This window comes from Silurus meridionalis, chromosome 13 (genome assembly GCF_014805685.1).
Source record: "Silurus meridionalis isolate SWU-2019-XX chromosome 13, ASM1480568v1, whole genome shotgun sequence".
Taxonomy (NCBI): domain Eukaryota; kingdom Metazoa; phylum Chordata; class Actinopteri; order Siluriformes; family Siluridae; genus Silurus; species Silurus meridionalis.
In genome coordinates this window covers 9,799,440-9,820,368 of record NC_060896.1, presented here as the reverse complement: position 1 = coordinate 9,820,368, position 20,929 = coordinate 9,799,440, and the positions used below count along the sequence as shown (strand labels likewise).

The 20,929-nt window shown below is 35.0% G+C and overlaps 1 protein-coding gene and 1 long non-coding RNA gene across 2 annotated transcripts; one reads left to right on the top strand and one right to left on the bottom strand.

Moving 5' to 3' along the window:
- Positions 1-3,796: 3,796 nt before the first annotated feature.
- Positions 3,797-4,702, bottom strand: LOC124395462. Its single transcript, XR_006927631.1, has 3 exons — positions 4,618-4,702; positions 4,037-4,148; positions 3,797-3,924 (listed from the first exon to the last, which is right to left on the bottom strand). It is a non-coding gene; the product is annotated as an uncharacterized LOC124395462 (long non-coding RNA).
- A 496-nt stretch (positions 4,703-5,198) lies between these two features.
- On the top strand, positions 5,199-20,221 carry wfdc1 (WAP four-disulfide core domain 1). Its single transcript, XM_046863861.1, has 7 exons — positions 5,199-5,664; positions 16,534-16,729; positions 16,937-17,020; positions 17,123-17,263; positions 18,299-18,349; positions 18,453-18,509; positions 18,935-20,221. The coding sequence occupies exons 1-6, from the start codon at positions 5,554-5,556 to the stop codon at positions 18,500-18,502; spliced, it is 633 nt and encodes a 210-aa protein (XP_046719817.1). The 5' UTR covers positions 5,199-5,553; the 3' UTR covers positions 18,503-18,509; positions 18,935-20,221.
- Positions 20,222-20,929: the final 708 nt, after the last annotated feature.

Sequence of the window (20,929 nt, the reverse complement as noted above, 5' to 3'; positions counted from 1 at the left end):
TACTTATTTAGTCATTGATCTCAAAGCATTTTATTTAGAATTTACATGGAATGGCTCAGTGACTACAACAAAGCAAAGCTGTATAGTAAGAACAGTAAGGAATGTAATTCTGATGCTCTGAAATGTCTTGAGAGTTTTAGGGGGTTGAGTATCATTATTAGTTTCACGTTTAGACGTGTAGTCACCTGCTAAATGAGGATCAATAACATGGTTAGATTCACCCTTTTAAGGGGATTTTTTTTTTGACAGACGCATTAGAGATGCACAATCTCTCTGTATCTCTCTGTCACACACACCGACACACACCACTTAGACAAGGAGGAGTACTCTCCTATTATCAGATAAAATGTGAAAAGCAAGATCAAACAAAATTGCCCCCACATTTCCGTCCTCACATCTAGATCCTGTTCTGGGGAAGAAAAAAAATGCTTTTAGTCCTTTGAACCGTTTAGCCTTCAATCAACTCTTTGGTTTCTGGCCCTGTTACCTGCGGTTTGTGACTCTAAACAAATTAAATGTGCTTTCACGTTGCGCTATGTAAATGAGGAGTCATTCTTTTGTGGTTTGATTGTCGCTATCTGATCGTACACAGCATAATTCTTATGTGTATTTGGAAGTCCAGATGTGAGTTAACAATGCTGTGTTTCCCTCATGCTGCCATACTCAATATGACAGCGCCTAGAAGCTTCCCCAACAAAACCATTTCTCATGTCAAAGCAGATGGTTAAATTCTTTCTCATTTGCCATAAATAATAATATAAAAAAAAAACAGTTTGACACGCGAGGCGTGCTATACGACCTGGATGTATCCTGAGCCATTTTTTTCCCACTGAACTTGAACATGCAGTGACCCCTTTGATGTTCCTAATTGGAAACAGTTGATTGACCAGAGTTAAATGTCTCCATCGGATCCTCACCACACATGCCAGTCTTAAACTCTCTCATTTAAGCCTGGCCTCATAAATATGACCTTAAAGATAGACTCCCTGCCAGCTAGGCCCTGTAGAAACGGCTAAATGTTTTCTGCGTGACCTCGCTCGCATGGGTCACGGTGTGGAATTCAGCTTGGCCATAATTCAAAGGGTGCGAACTGTGAGTGTGTGGGTGAGGGATTAAAAGATAGGATATAGTAGCAATGCTGTAGCTTTTGCAGTATAACGATCGACAGGAGAGGCTTCCATGATAACTACTGGAAGGTCAAATAACGAAGGACACCATCAGGGCACCAGGATGGAAAGAAAAATCAGAAATGGAAACCATGCTGAGCAAAAGAAAGAAGGGAAAAAACAAGAGAAAAAAAAATTGTTGCAAAAGATAGGAAAGTCTCAGCAGGGTACATTCTCTTTATCTCTTCCTTTGCTTTCAATTTTTTTTTCTCTCTCTTCTCTCTGCACCTGGGGTGGCTAGGTGGTGCTGATTAGAGCAAATGAAGGAATATTGCCTAATTCAGAGTGATGGGGACAGCTGTAGGAGGTTGGGATAATGAGCTCTTAGTGGGACACAGACTCACAGGACTGGGCTGCTGTAAAGCTAAAGTGAATTTCAAACACTTATCTCAGGCTAAATGGACAAAACATAAATGTATGAAAACTATTAGGGGGATGTCATCAACCATTTCAATGCTGCTTTAGTGGAACAAATTGTACATTAATATTTCATATTATTTTGTTATTTCAGTATTTTGCCTTGCACTTTATATACTGTCTTGACATATACAGACTTATATACTGTAGATTCTAATACACTAATAAAATACGTTTTGAATATAGTTATTTGCATATTCATTTAAGGATATATTGTATAAAACATTAATACATGGCCAAAAGTTTGTAGACTCCTGACCATCACACAAATATGAGCTTTTTAAACATTTCATACCACATTATTCCTCTGTCCCGTTATGAAAAACCTACACAATTCTGGAAATGCTTTCCACTTGATTTTTAAACTATTCTGTTTAGATTTGTGCTCATTAAATCACAAGAGTATTAATGAGGTCAAACAGTGGTGTCAGTTGGAAAAGGTCTGGGGTGCAGCCTGTGTTCTAATTCATTCAAAAAGGTGTTCATTGGTGTTCAGGTCAGGACTCTGTACAGGAAGCTCAAGTTCTTCTACTCCAAACATGCAAACCATGTCTTCATGGAGCTCACTTCTGTGCACAGGGGCTTTCATACAGTAACATATTTGGGCTTCTTAATTCCAGTGAAGAGAAACAGTACAGTATCCCAAGACATTCTACTGAATTGTGTGCATAAACCAGACCTACGAATGTGTGATTATCAGGTGTCCACAAACATTTGATCATAGTATACCTTATTCACAGCACCTTCTGCTATACAATAATATACAATAAAAAAAAATCTTCTTTGAAGTTATTATTAAATCATGAATCCACTTAACATCTAATTAGCTGAATATCATAAAAAGAAAAAAATGTTTGTTCTCTTCTTATGTTTTCTTGATTTTTAATGATTAACTAAATGATTAAAAAATAAGAATTCAATGAACGTCCTTAATATCCATGTGCCATTACAATAGATGCTAATTTTAAGCTCGGAAAAAAACATTGTGAAATACTTTATACACTGAGAAGGGTTGACATACTTTGAAATGTTTATACTGTATGCACATTTATTAGATTCACTTTTAAGAATAATGTTTTATTTTAATAGTTGTCAAATCATTTAGACCCAGTTGCTCTAAAAGTGATATTTATTAGTTCATAATTGAAATATAAGTTAAAATTTAGCACTGGGGTTTGTGTTTTGTTTATCAAGATACAGATTATAAATTTTTTTTTTAACACATAATGCAGATAAACTCACAGGTTTCAATAAATGCACTGCATTCTGTTACAAATATGCAGATCTGTAAAAGAAACACACACACACACACACACACATATATTATATATATATATATATATATATATATATATATATATATATATATATATATATATATATATATATAATTTTATTAATTTTTATTAATTGTTTTGTTTTTTGTTTTTTCATTTTTAATGTTGAACAGTCGTAAAAAAGAATTTTACTGCATGGCGTACTCCGTATGAATGTGTATGTGACAAATCGTTGAAATTTGAAGATGGCGCCAGGATGCACTAACGATAGATTGAAAGTCAATATAATAGTCTGGTCAATGTTGCTAGTAATTCTTGTGTCATGTCATTCATGTGGATTTTATTTTGGATGTACAATTTACCTTAAACATACCACTGTTGCAGAGAAATTAAAACTCGCGGTAGACTCTAATTTGAGAGCCATTTTTCAACAAAATAATGCTTCCTGCCGCTCTACTGCACATTGTCTATAAATGATTTGAGAAACATGACAAAAGTGTTGACTTATCCACCTGTTCCCAGCTCTCAATCTGATCAAGCATCTGTGGGATGTGCTGAAAAAACAAGTGTGATCCAAGTCCCCACCTTACAACTTAGAAAACTCAAAGGCTCTGCTGTCATGCTGCCAGATACCAAGAACACTGTCAGAGATCTTGTAGAATTCATAAATCGATGACTCAGAGCTCCTTGGTTGGTACAAGTTGGACCTACACAGTATTAGACAGGCGGTTTCATGTATGTTATGACTAAAAGGTGTATTATGCTGCTTACTTTGTAATTTCTGCTCGACATGTATAGTATAAAACAAAAAATGCTTCCAAAAATATTAAAAATGATATGAGTATTAAAATATTGTGTAGTGTTTTATAATATGTAATTATACACATGCATTTTCCCACACAGTCACTATAAAATGAGAAAATTATTTATAGAAGCAAAATCACTTATCCACTCAAACCACCGATTACATTCATATGTCTTACATTTCATGCCAGCTCTCATGGTCATATGGTTTCCTTCTGCTCAGCAGATGTTGCTGACTCTTCAGAGCATAAAAAGCCCTGCTGGAATTCACAGAAAACCTTCACATCTTCAAATTCAGACCTGCCAGCATCAACACATCAATTCTAATAAGTCTGAATTTATAATCATCATCTTATTGGGTAAAAGGCTGACCTGACTATGGGGTCGACTCCAAGCAGCTCTATCTGGTTAAGTTCAGCTGCAGTGCCAGGAGGTTTGGAGCATTGGGAATGCGAACGTCCACCCATTCTTCAGAGAATGTTCTCTGTTCAAAAACATTTCGAAGTCTTTCACTTCGTCTTTTATTGACAAAACTAATCACTACTAATCAGTACCAAAACACAAATAATCATAATGAATTAGTTTGGCTTGTGTGCACATTTTTTTTCTAGTAACAAATTTAAATTACCACAAGCAAAAAAAGAACGTATTCTTTATGCATTGTTTTGCTTCTGGAGTTATTTTCTTTGTGCATGCAATGTGAGATATTTTTAGCTTAGCCACGTAACTTTAAAAAAAAAAAAAAGACTGTGTCTGGGAAAAACAATTAAAACCCTGTTGTTTTACCAAAATGCTGATGCTAATTAAAGCAAAGATTTTAAATTGACCTGTCTTCTCTGATCACTGGCAGAAAGCCTATTGTCATTAAGCCTGCAGAGCAAATTGGATCAAAATGCATGCTATGAAAAGTTTCATCATCCTCTGAGCTGATAATATTAAAATGGCTCCCTTACTGTGAGAGTAACACACATCTGCTGTCAGCTCATTTCTTGCATCTTTACTTTTACTTTACTTCTTGCATCTTTACTTGCTTAGCTCTGGCCGGGTCTCCCTGCAGTAAAATGGATAATGACAGTGATTTGATCTGTCGTTTTTTTCCCCTTTTTTCAACACTTTCAAAGTGCTTTACAGGGAGTGAGGCACAGAAGGGGGTGCCCTACTTTAAGACCCAACATTTATTTTCAAAGCCAAGTGGCCCTTTATGTAGTTTAACACACATCACATGATACTTAGCCAATGTGGAGATTTACTCTCACATTAGAGATAATTCACTGTAACTAACAAATGCATACCTTAAACACAACTTTTCTGGATTGTTCTACAAAGTACACTTGATTTCCCAACTCTCTCTCTCTCTCTCTCTCTCTCTCTCTCTCTCTCTCTCTCTCTCCATGTAAAATCTTGACCTATGTGCGTGTCATGCCAGCAGACGAGTTTTACCCCCTCCTCAGAATATCCAACACACAGGCAGCTGCCTCTTTCCTCATTCTTGACTCTCTCTTCTCTACTCCTCTTACTTTTCTTCCCTTCCTTCCCTTTTATCCCCCCCCCCTCACTGCTTCTCCTCTCACCTTCCCTCTAGTTTATTCTTCCAGACTTGAAGCACTCTTCTGAACGAGTGAGTTCGTATAAGTGCACAAGGACAGAGACGTCAATACAGGACCGGCTTACAGGCTGTTGGGTAACTCACAAGGAACTACACGCATTCACTCACACGCTCACTTACACACAAACTCCAAAAGGAAACCACAGTGTAAACACACACAGACAAAGAAAAATTTGATCAAGAGTCTAGACAGCAGGACGAAACTTCAAAGTGCGGGAGTCGAGAGAAGAGGAAGAAAAGGAACGAGGAGACAAAAGAGAGGAGCGAGTGAAGAAGAAGGGCCATGGCAAGCACTCAGATACCAAGCCGGCTAACTCTGATTGTCTGTCTGCTGCTGCTCATCACTGGCACACAGAGCAAACGCAGACTCAGGAGGAGAGGACTCAGCCAGAAGGTCAGGGTCAAACATTTCTTCATTTTTTTGCATATCTGTAGAGACAGTCAGCTTTAGAATGAGTGGCTAAAGAAATTGAGCAGAAATGGATATATCAAATCACAGTGCATTCTGAGATATTAAAATATTAAATACGTATTGTTTGTCAGGAATTTGTGCTTGATAATATTCTTAAAGCTGTTAAGTTTCTTAAGGTTTTCTAGTATTCAATATTTTTTTATTCCTAATTCAAAAACCTTCAAAATGATTTACACCTGACAATCAAGGTATTGTGAAGTGTACTGTCTAGACACAGATAGAGGGATTTTAGTCTACTCCTCCATAAAGTCTATTTAAGCTCCTTTCTATTCTCAGGTTTTTGCATTTATTCATACAGATAACAAAAGTAAATTAAAGTGGCCATTGCTATGATTGTGATTCTGCCATTGCTAACACTGATTCTGGTTTGATTTAACTAAATTGTTGAGAGCTTTATCTATGGCTAATTGGGCAAATCTTGTCAGACACAATAAGGTTTCATCTTAAATGATTTGAATACTTTGCAGAACTCATGATACTATCACAAAAACTCATGGACCAGATTAGCTTCAAAACCATTTTTTCTTTTACAAATATTTTTGTTTAATTGCTATGGCATTGATATTGTGTTTAGCAGGATTGTTCACTGCTTTTTGTAGTTTTTATATCCCTTGTCATGATTAGCATCTTTTTATAAAAAGAGATTCAACATGAATACTTTAAAACTTTATAAAAAAAATTACGTTAAATCATGTTTTTATTACATTTCGCTTTGTTAAAGTACATTTCTTTAGTTGTTTGAGTGGAAAATTGTATTTGTATGTAATTCTTACTTCATTCCCATGATGGTTGTAAATAATTCTGGTGCTGACTCGACTTGTTGTTAGTTTAATTGTTTAGAACAGGGCGGCTGGACTAATTCACAAAAGACATTATGTTCAATTGCACAAGAATTTACAAGAATTCAGTGTTTGTATGTGTGTGTGTGTGTGTGTGTGTGTGTGTGTGTGTGTGTGTGTGTGTGTGTGTGTGTCCATAGTGTTTTCAGACTTTCAAAGTGGAATCTTGTTTTGACATCTGCTTTCTAGCTCACGTGAGCGCAATTAAGGCTAAAGAGGGACAGGGTATGTGATGCTGCACAGCTCTATCATGCTGACACGCACACTTTGAACAAAGACCAGTAAAATTAGGACATGCAGAGACACTGGTGTATTTATTCTTTCTTCCCCTATAAAAAAATTATCTTTTCTTCCTGGCATTTTCGTTTCCCTTCTGGCTCTTTAGAAACGCTACACATGTAATAATGAAGCAGAGGTGGTACACAGTGGTTATGGCAGCTGGCCACTGGCTATATTGTAAACCATACAGCAGGAGCTAACGAGCTGACATTTTCTCCAATGATGTTTTATTGCTAAAAAAAGTTATTTCTGGATATGCTCGTCAAGGCGTCATTTTTCTCTGTGTGAGCACGATAGAGTCCAAAAATCTGCATGGGCCACCTGGCACTAAGTGTAGTCCTAATTCTATGCAGCAAAATGCAGCATGTAAAGTGTTAAGAAAGAAATGCTAGTGCCTTTTTCCTGGGATTTGTGCACACATGACCCAGCAAAAAATATTCTGCATGTCTAAGCAAAAAAGATGCCGTATTAACAGTACTGAATGTTCATGTCCTGCAGTCAGTGAGGCTTCAACACTTCAACACTTAAAAGCATACAGGACTGAAAGAAAGAGCAATGCAAAGCTGTCTGGAGGGTCAAACTAGAGTTCCTAAGCTTTGTCTTTAGTGAAATCTTCAAGTTGTCAAAAAGATTCACTACATAGCTTCAAATAACTTATACTAGCAATCTCTAAAATACAGAAAGAGTGCCGTAGAGGCGTGGAGAGAGGAGCAGAAGAGGCAGAACTAGCTGTCACACTACATGGCATTTTGCAGGCCTGGGTAATAAATCAAGATCTGTCTGAAAACCATTCACTGGAATATATATACAGTAGATGTGTGGGGGAAGGTAATATAACAAGATTACTACTCATGAATCTGCTGTGTAATAGAAAAAAAAATGTGGGGATAAAATGACTGCACATTTGTGTGCTTTTTTGTTTGACCCAAACAAGGAATTAGTGACTCACAGATGAAGGTGTAACCACCCAACTCGCTGCATGCAATGCTGTTTGTCCCAGGTTGAAGTATTTTATAATCAGATACATGTTGTGCTCCTAATGCACGCCAGGACTTGTACAGGGATGTTTGACCTCCTCAGAATATGTACACTTCTATTTATCTTGCAGATCCAGACTGATTTTAACAGCAACAACAAAGAGCTAATGCAGTAGACAGATGTTTTGTGCAGATGCACACACAATGTCTGTCAGTTAGAGTTTTGCTGTGATGTTTACCAGTTGCCCCGAACATTCACAATGCAACTATAGCATGTGTGGTCTGTGTTTATTAACTATGCAGAGAGTATAGTGAATAGACCATCCAGTAAGTGTTCCAGAAGAAAGTTAGCCAGACAGTAAGTGTTTCTTTTCTAGCTGTGTAAAATAACATTATGGATACTTACTGTGTAGATGATTATACAAGCAAAAATGTTGCCGCATCTAAATATCGAATAAAAAAGTCCTGACAAATGTAGTTTTTGGTAGAATATTCAATGACTGTAGTTAAAAATGTTTTTAACATAATAAAAAAGGTTTTTGATTGGAAGGTCACAAGTTTAAATCTCAGCAACACCATGCTCTATCTGCTGGGCCAATAAGCCTTCAGCTGCTTAGTCATAGCTGAGATAGCTGTACATCGCACTGGATAAAGGCATAAGCAAAATGCCATGAATTTGAAATCATTGTAGAACATATTCAGGACAAAAAGTATGTGGCCAACTAACCATCATGTCCATATTTGGGTTTTCCCCAAATTGTACAAAATAAATGTAATTTAATTTAATTTAATTTAATTTAATTTAATTTAATTTAATTTAATTTAATTTAATTTAATTTAATTTAATTTAATTAATTTTATTTTATTTTATTTTATTTTATAAATAATTATAAAGAATTTCTATGACTGTGTATACTAAAAGGGTAATTGTGTAACCAAGTTTTTCTTTTTTTATTCAATTTTGTTGAAGTGACAGACTTGAGGGCAAAATATTTTAGAGTGGTGAGTCCAAACCCATCAAATTAAAGCTGTTTGTATTAATTGCAGTCTAAGTGATTCTAAGTGGTGCCATCCACAGCAGCACGCAATTGTAGACATATCTCCATTTGCTTTAATATTTTCTCTTCAATGGAACTACTGTAAGAGATCCAAACAAAAATAATTTGCCAAGTTTAGAGTGGAAGTGAAAACCTGACAAACCTACTGAACACCATCGAGATGAATCAGAATGCTGACCGTGTACTAAAAAATAAGCAAAATCATCTTTAAAGGCTAAAATATCAACAAATCTTTTGGAATAAAAAGTCAGCAAATGTAATTTCAGAACATTTAAAATAATCATCCGAGGAAAGGGATACAATTTTCTATAATAAAAGAAAAATAGCCACCTAAAAAAAGTGACAAAATTTCACTTGTGTGTATTTAATAGACTTGGGATAGAAGATAAATATATTAGATACACTTTGAAAGGGTACCTACTGTATCATAACATATTCATAAGCATTTTATAAATATTTTATATGGCAATACGAAATGATTCATGAAAGGCTTCTTTCCAAACTTGATTTTCCCAGAAGTTTGATGCTTTGTCTTTACATATAAAAAACTCTTTATATACAAATATCTTGTTGTGGTGTGTCTGTTTTACTTATCTTAAAATCTACTCTATTTTACTTATTTGTTGTAATTATTTTATTCATTGATGTAATTATGTATTTACTTCATAAAGGAATTAGAAACATGTAATTTATTGATTTTCATTAAAAGTGCTGGTGCTCTACAAGCCACGGAAATGATTAGAAAATCTATCTATCTATCTATCTATCTATCTATCTATCTATCTATCTATCTATCTATCTATCTATCTATCTATCTATCTATCTATCTATCTATCTATCTATCTATATATATACATATGTGTATATATATATATATATATATCTATATATCTATATCTATATCTATATATATATATATATATATATATATATATATATATATATATATATATATATATATAAAGGATAACCAATAATAGAAATGTAAAGTTTTTGTTTTCTCTGCTTTATTTCATGTAAAAATAGTTCATACGTTTTCAGGCTATTCTTGCACTGCTCTCTGAACAAGCTAGTGGTAACTGAGCTTAGGTGTACAGTATACTAGTGTGTGAATGGTGCTATGTGATTGATTGTCATCCCATTCAGGATGATTGCCCTTGCCTTGCACCAATTGTAGGTAGGATGGGCTCCAGTTACTCTGAAATCCTCCCCAGGATAAAGCAGTTACTAAAGAAGAATAAACGAATAAATCAATTTATATTGTGGAAGTGCAAAACTAGACAGGGCTTATATGTATGTACAGTATAAATAGACAAATGTTGTGAATGTGTACAGAGAAAATGTGGCAAGTTACTACTTACATCGTATGTTGATTTAAACAATTTCAGCTAAAACGACAGCACTGTTTTTCTAAATGAAAAGTATTTCCAATTTCCGGTTAATTCCACTTATTATTTCTTAATAAATACGCTTTTAGACTAACTTTTTTGTTCTGTTGGCAAATAGTTTTGATGCTTTAATGGCAAAAGAACAGGATAATTTCAAGTTTACAGCTGGCTGCAGTTTCACTCTGAAGTCCCGTCTGTTTTATGCTGTAAACAAGTTAACAAAGCAGCAGTTTGCAGCAGTCATGTGTTCACCTGTCAGCAATAATCCCAGTTACCCAAAGAGTTTCATGCAAACTTACTGAATTAGCTCAATACAGCCTCCTGATTAAAAAGGCACTGGATTTTGGATGGCATTGCTAATGCAGAACTATCAATGTAGCAGAAGTAATTTTAGTTCAGTTTAGATGCATATTCAAAGCACTAATCAATGCAAAGTATCTTTACAGCAGAGATATTAAAGTCTCAACAAGTCTTAGGATAGGATATAATAGGGGTATAAGTACATAGTAAAAGGACTTTCATTTCAACGTGTACTTTTCTTTGATCTGCCAATCACTTGCAAGACCCTCTTACGAGTACAAAGTCACTATCAGGCAGCAAACGGTAAGACAAATGGAGAAAAAAAAATCAGTTTAGTGTGTACAGTGTATGATATTAGCATATAAAGCATACATCAGTGTGAAATTCAGAAGGCCAGTAATTAAAACAGTAAAAAACTGGAGAAAATAAGGTTTGAAAGGCAGGGTGGAGAGATTAATCTTTAACAAAATGAAGCAGAGCTGTGGTGGGGTAGCATGCTGTGAGGTTTGAAAAATGATGGGTAATGTCTTAATTATAGATGTGCATTTTAGTGAACTACAAATCATTAGAAACAGATCATGAAGAGACTCCTAAAGTACCCATTTTAATACATCATAAATTGATACATCATAAATGAAACGCTAATCCTCACACTATGTAGCTGCTTCAGCAAAAATTTCCAGCAGCAGTGTAAAACCCGTTCAATAAACACGTTCACAGACCTCATCAATCAAGTGCCTGTAATTCTTTAAAAGTGCTCTGGGACAGGAAGGAAGTTAAAAGTCATAGTCAGCATAAGAACCAATGAAAACTATAGAAAGTATAGGCTGTGTAAAAAGTCTACTGTGAAAAATCTAAATGCTGTAAATTCTAGCAAAATATTGAATTTTTATTTCAACGTTGAAAAAGTTTTGTTCCATTGGAAGATTTACAATAAAACAGCCAATAGGACAGGATCATTTCAAATATTAAATTAGTAAAAAACTATCAAATCTTTCAAAAATGTATAGATTTTTTTTTTTTAGCAAAATCCACAATACAGATTTTTTGGTTTATATTGTACACTCTGTTGGCCAAAAATCCTCATTGACATAAATGAGCACAGCAGATCTCAATCAAAGGATCTGTTTAGGAGTTTAGAAATCTCTTGTGAATTTGCTGGCCTGTGGTTTTCCCACTGTGAGAGAGAATGTAGCCATTAAATACTTTCATCATGGAGCTCTTGACATCCCTACATAAGAGCAGGAGAAGACAAACAGGAAGGAAGGCATCCCAGCATGCATAACAGTAGAAAGACTTACGGAGATAAGACCATTAACTCCAAACAGGAAAGAGATACTACTAGCTTTTCCTGACAGTCTCTTAAAAGATAATCTGGATATAACTGTAAGAGCTATGAATGAAGTCTGCCTGTCTGAGCCACAACATCACAACAAATTATGCTACAGCAAGGTATTCCTAAATAGGAAGACTGTGTGCTTATGTGTGCAGTTTTGTGGTTTAGTTTATTGTGAATGTGATGGTACAGAAGGATCTTTGTAGTCACAACACTGAATTTCTTTTTAAGATTTAGAAGTGCCCAGTAGATGAAGAACATCTTGGTTGGAAGAACTATGTATAAATAAAGCAGTTTAAACAAGCCTTAATCAGATTACAGTAAATATAAATTCGATTCATAAGCACTGATCTTGCATTAGTGTTGAAAAAATACAAGAAGAAAAAGTCTTTTTAAGGAGGGCGCAAACAAAATTCAGTTTTTGAATTCATTTGACAAAATTATATCAATAGGCAGGTGAATGTTGACTACATTATTGTCCAAGACAGAGAATAAAAACTTATTTTGAGCAGGTTTAGACATTGTTTTTAAATCATGTTTGGTGTAGCAGGTTTGTTTTCCAAAACCTATTAATCACTATACAGTTTTTAATGAATGTATGAACTGAGATTCCTTAAATATTGTAATAGTGGTCCATGTATCCATGTGTGTTATTTTGTGTGTATGTGTGAGTGATAAGTAATCAAGTGACCATGTATCTGTGTTAGTCTGTATTGACATGTGAGGTTTTTTTTTTTATCCAGTCCAACTTCATCTCAAAAACTTCTAAAGTCTTAAAATTAGTATAAATGTTTTCCTCTTTTTTCTAATTTTGCTATGGTCATGATCATGCACACATATTCCCCTTTACCTCATTCTTTTTACCTCAATGTTCTCTCAAATGTAGTCTTAGCAATTTCCCAGCCATGAGTTTGGTCTACTTTATGAGATTAACAAGTCAGGCTGTTCCAAATTAAGCTTTTCTGCAATTTCTAGTGCATCATGGGTTTACTTACCACACTCTAATCAAAAAGCATGATTTGACCCCTTCGCTTTGATGCGTATCACTGGAATTTATAAGGAAGAGCTAATATGCCATCACCTCTACTCTATGAACAACTCCATCTTGCTCTCTTGAACTCCACAGATGTCTGGTGCACCACTAAGAGCCACTTTGCCCTTGTTTGGGGAAATTCATTAAATTTCATTCTAATTATATGCTATGAAACAAGCTGCTGGGTATTTGTAAACTATAGTAGTTTAATGTTGCATTTCAAATCACAACCCTATCATTTTCTGCTGTTTCTCCTCCAGCACAAATGAAAATAGTCATAGACAATGAACAGGAAACAGCATGATTCCTGCCCCAATGGGCCTCTTTAAAGACTGCAAGCAATAATAACTGTATGGAGCTTAATGTGGCAGTGAGCAGGCTGCTTAAAAGCTAAATAAATCTATGGAACATCAACTTAGATCCATCAAATAGCAACTTTCGTTAAACGGTTGGTCACCCAAGAGATGTAAGCAGTATTTTAATAGAATTTAAATAAAGATAGAGTTGTGAATGAAGATTTTATGAGAATTAACATTTATTGAACAGCTGGTATGTTTTCCTCTCTGGAACTTGCCTCTGTGGACAGGACTGCAGTGCAAATTGTATATGGTAAGACATTAGTGATATAAAATATAATTTAATTTACAATTAATCATTTCTGTCCTGAATGTATATTGCAATAACTTGCAATTGTCTGAGACCACATGTGCCCTCAACTGTATAATAACAAATTATATCAACCATAAATATCTTAACTACACTTCTTTTATGAAGCAAATGTGTGTCTGTTAGGTATAAACACATCTGTACATCTGTTCCATACCACTGCAGTTGTTTTAATTGTTGCTTTGTGCCAGAGATACCTGCCAAACAGTCATTTGTGACAGTAAGTGAAAACTGTAACCTTATCAAAAAATACAAAATATAACCACAGAGAGGCAAAAGCCAGTAGAAGTTATATAGATGCAAGTTTACAAATGTAACTGAAAATGTAGTCATTACCCTGCAGTACATGTTACATGAAAACTTGACTGGGTTTAGTGAAATTTGGGATTTTTGAGAGAGCTTTGAATTACCTTTAAGATGCCTCTTTCACATAGACTTGGCAATACAAAGACATCACTATATCTACATTCAGAGCAGATACAACCTGCAGAATATCGGTTAGATTACAGACGATCCCACATTCAGAGGACAATCGCCAAGATGATTACGCAGTCCTGGACTGTAGTCAGGCATAAAGAAAGGATAATAGGGTGGAGAGGTTGTGAGACAAAGACAGAGACATACTGTAGTGAATCAAAGACTAAAAAAGTAAAACGTAGCTCTTCTTAGTAGACTGGCTCTAACCCATTTTCAAAGTAAAGCCTTTGTGGAATTAGTTCACATCCTTGAACTCCTGCACAAAAAAGAAAGGAAATTCTAGTGCAAATCCCTATGGATTTTTTTTCCCTCTTATTAACAACAATGTTTCCTTTATGCCATAGCCAGGCATACCTAATAACAGAAAATCTCTTGTCCTGAACTTTAACCTCAGGGGGGTTACCCAGTTTACTTTTCTGTAGAAAGCATAGAAGGAATGCTGAACTTAGTGAACTGAGAGCAGTTCATACATGGCTGCTTCACAGATCTTGATTCACATGAATACAAATCCCTGGCAGAGCTTCAGAACAGCCTACACCCTAGTTTAACAGGAGAGGGGGCCTCGGACATGATTCAACTGAATAGAATTTAGTGTTTATATAAATACTTATGGAGCTTTTTCCTAGTGTTGGGAACACAATGAAATACAGTAGATATATAGATGTTTATCAAACTGAGACAACGGATAATACTGTGAGAAATTAGTCTGAAGGCGCTCAAACTGAAGGTATGCAAAGTGCAAATGGCGCCATCTATAGGACATGATGTTGCCTGCTATAAGTTAAAACCTAGAAACCAGTCAACCATTTAGGTCAGGGATGGGCAACTGGAAGCCCACATGGTAGTATCTTTAAACATGACAAGCAGGACCATGTTGGCCTTATAACTAAACAAATTTAAAGACTGCTTTTATATTAGGATGTTAATTCCAACCAGAAGAGGATGCTAGTTTCTGCCAGTAACCATAGTATTTAAAACATAGTAGGATATGCCTGCCATTGAGAATGTTTAACAAAATGAGAAACATTTACTGTGATTAGGCAAGATGTGAAACAGATAATCATTTGACAGAGTTTAAGGGGGCACTTGACATCGATTTAATTGTGCACTAGCAGGAGAAGCCAGAGGTTTCTCATTGAGACTACTGGGCAGGAGGAATGCTGTCTGAAATGATCTATATATTAATGTCTTTTGAGAAATGTATGCACTGAATTGTTCTTATATTCAGTATTTATTTAATAGTAATTAAATACTGAATTGTTCTTATATTCAGTATTTAATTACTATTTTAATTTTATTTTTAAAGGGATAGTTCACCCAAAAATGAAAAATTATTCACCCATTATTTATAAATTAATTATTATATATTTATTCACCCACATTATTCCAAATCTGTATGAGTTTCTTTCAATTTCTATCAAACAAAATAAAGAAACTCAAACAGGTATGGGACAACATCAGTGTGAGTAAATAATGACCGAATGTTCTTTTTTGGGGGTGGCAATGTTCTCTTGACTACTAATCAAAAATAGGGTCTTTGTACATTTGTTGAGATTTATACACTTTCTTGTCATTGAATAAAGTTGGCCATTTGAATGAGCAGAAATGCACAAGTTTTATAATTAATAAACTTGTTGCAGTAATTGTACATTGAGTTCCCTCAATAAAGAGCAAATTGAGAAATTATGTCAAATTATGTAAAATGTGTTCATCACTATGATGTGTTCATCACTTGCTAATCTATGATTTATGGGGTATAGATATTTTAAGATGTTCTGTGTAATCGCTATTCTCTCTTATTTTTAGCAAAATTATTGAATTACTTAATTTATTTAATATAATAAAAAGTGTGTTGCATTTCATTTGAATTTGACTGTTTTATTTTGATAAAAAAATTATAAAATATTATTTAACCAAGCAGACATTTTATGAATAAATCCTATTTAAAATGTAAACTGTTGATGTTTACAAATATAAATAATAATAAACTGTGTTTCTAAAAAAAAAAAAAATTAAAAGCAATTTTGTTTTGCATTTTTTCCCCTAACCGTACCTAAATTGTACCAAACTGTAACTTAAAAACGGAGGTACGTACCGAACCGTAAATTTTGTGTACCGTTACACTTCGATGTGATAGTGATGCGATACTCTCAAAGTACCTTTGGGATGTATCTTTACGTGTGGAAATTTCAATATAGTATCATTAAAAAATCTAAATAATTACACCCTAATGACAACTGATTTATTTATCTTTCAATACTTTACTCAAAAACCTAAATAAAAAAACACCACATGCTCCTTCTCATACTGCATACTAAAGGTACAAAAGCTGTACTGTTGAGAGCAACACTCTGGCACAGAGGAACAGTGCAGTTTAGTATGTATATATTTGTAAGAATAGATGATTTAATACAGATTGCACTTTTTTTTCTCCACAGGACTACGAGTACCCAAACCACTCCCAGTCCACTCAACACCAGAAGAATGATCGGTGCCCACCTCCACCTCAGATGCTTCCTGAGCGAGCGTGTGATGTGCCCAGCTGCCGCTCAGACTCAGAGTGTGAGAGACACAAACAATGCTGTTACAATGGCTGCATCTACGCCTGTCTAGAGTCAGTTCAGCCTCCACCAGGTTAGAAAACACGCAGACATTAAAAGCACAAAGAAAATTGTGTCCAGCAGTTCAAGAATTAGCAAAGGAAAAACTTAAAACATATATTTCTAAATTAGAAAAATTATAACACTACTGGCATACAACAGTGTGTATATATAGTTAAATAAAGCTACTGTACAGTATTTATGTGAGTGTACTTACAGTGCATTACTATGTTCTCATCAGTGCTGGATTGGTTGGTGCAGCCAAAGCCACGGTGGCTTGGTGGAAACGGCTGGCTCTTAGATGGACCAGAGGAGGTACTTCAGGGTGAGTGGCAATCATTACTATGTTATCTAATGTACCACCAGGCTAGTTATATAACAAGTAAACATCTGCTAACATGCTGTTATATTTGTGTGGGGTCTGTAGCTGAGGCATGCAGCACTACAGAGGATGGGGACGAGCCATTACACTGTCCTACTGGATATGAATGCCACATCATCAACCCTGGAAACCCCTCTGCAGGCATCCCTAACCGAGGCCAGTGTATCAAACAGCGGGGAAACTCAGGTTTGAATTCATCTGTGTGACAGTTACATTTTTTTTGTCATATCTTATTACTGTTTGATTATTCTGCATTTGTTTGGTCTTCTAAGATAAACCTGTCAGATGTTGTTGTGGCTTAAGTCTGGCAAATAGCTGAAATAAGATGTATATTTAGGTTTTAGCAAAAAATACCGTCGATACGTTTTAATTTAGACAAATTGGCAGACTTCTTAATCCAGAGCAACTTTCTTACTTACTCAAGGACCCAGCTGTAGTGGGATTTGAACTCACAACATTCCAATCAGAAAGCTAACATCTTAACCACTGGGGTACAACTTCTTATACAACTTCAAGAACTTTTAAGTTGTGTAGGTGCTTTGTCTTTTTTTTCCTTTAAAGTGATGAATATACTGGTATACAGTGACCCTGTCCAGTGTCATTTTTACCACAGCAAAATCCAGTAAAAAGATTTTAGGGAGAAAGAAATATATTCGGAAAGCTCCTGGCCACAGACGGAATGTAATCTTTCGATTTAATTGTCTCTCTTTTTACTTTTGTAAGTAAACAGATTTTGAAATGCTGGAACTTAAATATCTGCTCGACCCCATTGAAAAATCCAGCTTGGTTTGTCCAGCTGAGAAAACACAAAGTTAAGTCTGTCATAATGTTACATCATAGACAAAGATTATATATAAAAATAAATAGGATTATTTAATTCAGTAGGTTTTATCATAAAAAAATTAATCTGCAGGTTGCTGGATTGAATATACTGAATTAATCTCGGGTGATAATTCGAGAAAACAATCTTATGATGCTCTGTGTTGGATTGAGCTGCTGTTTCTTTGTAGAGTGGACATATTTATTCATTTATACATTCACTTTATTTAGATCTAGCCAGACCATATTGAAGAAAGAATTGTACTAACACATGAGCTGCATTTACATTTGTTAGATACGACCAATTCTAGATACTAAAATATAGCAATAATGTTATAATTTATATAAATTAATAATGAACAACCTGTTGCACATTAGCTACAATAATTGTTTCTTTTTTAGATGGTCGTAGCCTGAGGCACAAGTACTACAAAGATCACAAGGATTATTTAGGTTAGTATGACCACCAATTTATATCTACTGTCTCTTCGAAAGAAAACATCCAAGTGAAATCCTCACAATTCTGGTTTTAATCATTGCGTTTTCATCCAAACAGGAAGCAACACCAACATAGCAGTGGGTTATGAAGAACACCAGAAGCACTGAAGAGCAGGTGAGTTTTTTGTTTGTTTGAAAATGACACATTAAAATGTAGTTTGCAGACTGAGGAATCAGATTTCCCCAAATAGGATCACACATCACGGCAAGCTAAATAAAATGGATCCGGATTTTGGTATTTCTTTATATGGCAGTATGGCTTTTATAACTCAAATCTGCCATATTGTACTGGAAAATTGGCAGTTTAATCACACATTATTAAATGGTAGAAAGGAAGGCACAACTCTATTTTCCATTATGAGATGTTTGCCATGAAATCAATACTGCATTAGATTTTGTCAAGTGATTACAATTTATTCATTTATGATGCAGACTAAACTAAGAAGGAACGAATGAGTTGGACTGCGGCAACACAATATAATTATGTACACACTACACAAAATTAATCTCTTACATGAATATTATCCTCTGTTCTGACAGGTGACCTTCATAGCCCAACAGAATGTATGCAGTAAAACAAAACCAGCCAAAAACTTCTGCAGAAACTGAATTGCTTTACTTTATAATTGGTGCTTTATTTTGAAGGTGCTAAAACTCGAAAAAGTCAACAGTTCCTACCTCCTTGTTATAACTTGCCAGCATGATGCACCACTGTGCATTTTCATCACTTTCTCAGATAAACACACTGCTTAGTTTTAAAGTATTTGTTCTCAAACTTATATTTAATGCTAAACCTGAGAATGTACTAAATATATAAGTATCCTTACATGCTTTACCGGGGTCTGGTAAAACCAAAAAACGTGTTGGTCCACAAACATCTCAGGCATTATTTTTATATAATTTATTCCCCCATTGTAAGTTTTACCTACTATAGTCATTTAGATTGGAAATGGTAAAAAGAAATCGTGTAGGAGCTGGATTTTTCAGATGGAGAAGTGACATCTTACTCTGTTCTTACTTAACAAAGCATAATGTGGATTATCAGTCCTGTATTCATAATGAGTTATTTGAGCATATTTATACCATGTTATACAGCATATTATTTTGTTTACTACAGCAACGTCATCAATTCGGTTTTAAGGAATGGCATATTGTTCTTGGTTAAAATTCACAGCTATATGTATTACCAGATTTTCTTTGTTCCCTGTTAAAGATTTTTTTTTCAAGTTGTTACCATGAATCTGCAAAATGCATTGGTTTTTCTCCTGTGGTGGAAAACTTGCAGTTTTCCCTGGAACTTTTACAAAGGATTGGCTGTAAGAAATTCCTCCATCCTATTTGAAGAAATATTTCCTTACAGAAAACATTCGAGCTGATATTATACTAACAATCACTGAGACAAATTCGAGTGCCACAGCCCTGTGTTGTAAACCTTATAAATACTTCCAGTTAGTTTATAAATATTTTTAGATACTTCATAAATAGTTCCAGTTACATACACAACACCTTACAAATTGAGTACATGACCACAAAAACATGGGACAGAAGGTATTATGACTGGAGACAGTAATGTAGTATCACACTGTAAACACGGGCTGTGTAATCTGTTATAATACATTTCGGTGTTCTTATGAACAAATACATGAGGCATGCAAATTAGCATGCTGTGAATATAACCATATTTACATGAGCCTTCAAAAAGGAATTCTGTGTGCTGAGCAATGTTATAAATGCATCTATAATGCATTATGAATACAAGTGGTGCTACAGAAATGTGCAGTATTTTTTTTATTCCTGTGTATCATGAATTAAATCTTTTTCTGCAGTCTTTCATCGAGTTCATATGCCTCATATCATGTGACTCATTATTCATAATGCCTCAATTATTCATGTTCCTTAATTGATATGCCTAATGTTGGATTAACAGCCATTCTTTGCCTTAAGGCGAAATGAGGAAAAGCTAAATGAACAAATCAAAAGGCTGTGTTCTCTAAAAAAAAAAAATCTTTCAAGCATTTCATTCGTAAAAATAAATAAAGAAAGAAAGAAAGAAAGAAAGAAAGAAAGAAAGAAAGAAAGAAAGAAAGAAAGAAAGAAAGAAAGAAAATAAATTGTCCTTAATTTTAAATAGTAAATAAGTAATAGGTAAAAAAAAATGCAAAGGTAAAAATTTTCATATGCCAGTAAATATTCTGTTTATTACTGTATCAAACAATTCATACAAAGCATGGGGATGAGCAGGTTCACAATGTCTCTCTCTTGCACACAACTTGCAAATTGCATGCACACAGCACGCTCACACACACAAGCTCTCACACACACACACACACACGCCTCACACACACACACAAGCTCTCACACACACACACACACACACACACACACACACACACACACGCTCACACACACACACACACAAGCTCACACACACACACACACACACACACACACACACACACACACACACAGCTCTCACACACACAAGCTCACACACACACACACACAAGCTCTCACACACAAGCTCACACACACACA

Coding starts and splice junctions, on each gene's coding strand:
- wfdc1 (XM_046863861.1), top strand. CDS start 5,554: ATGGCAAGCACTCAGATACCAAGCCGGCTAACTCTGATTGTCTGTCTG. Junction 17,021..17,122: donor ACCAGAGGAGGTACTTCAGG/GTGAGTGGCAAT, acceptor TGGGGTCTGTAG/CTGAGGCATGCAGCACTACA. Junction 18,350..18,452: donor AGATCACAAGGATTATTTAG/GTTAGTATGACC, acceptor TCATCCAAACAG/GAAGCAACACCAACATAGCA.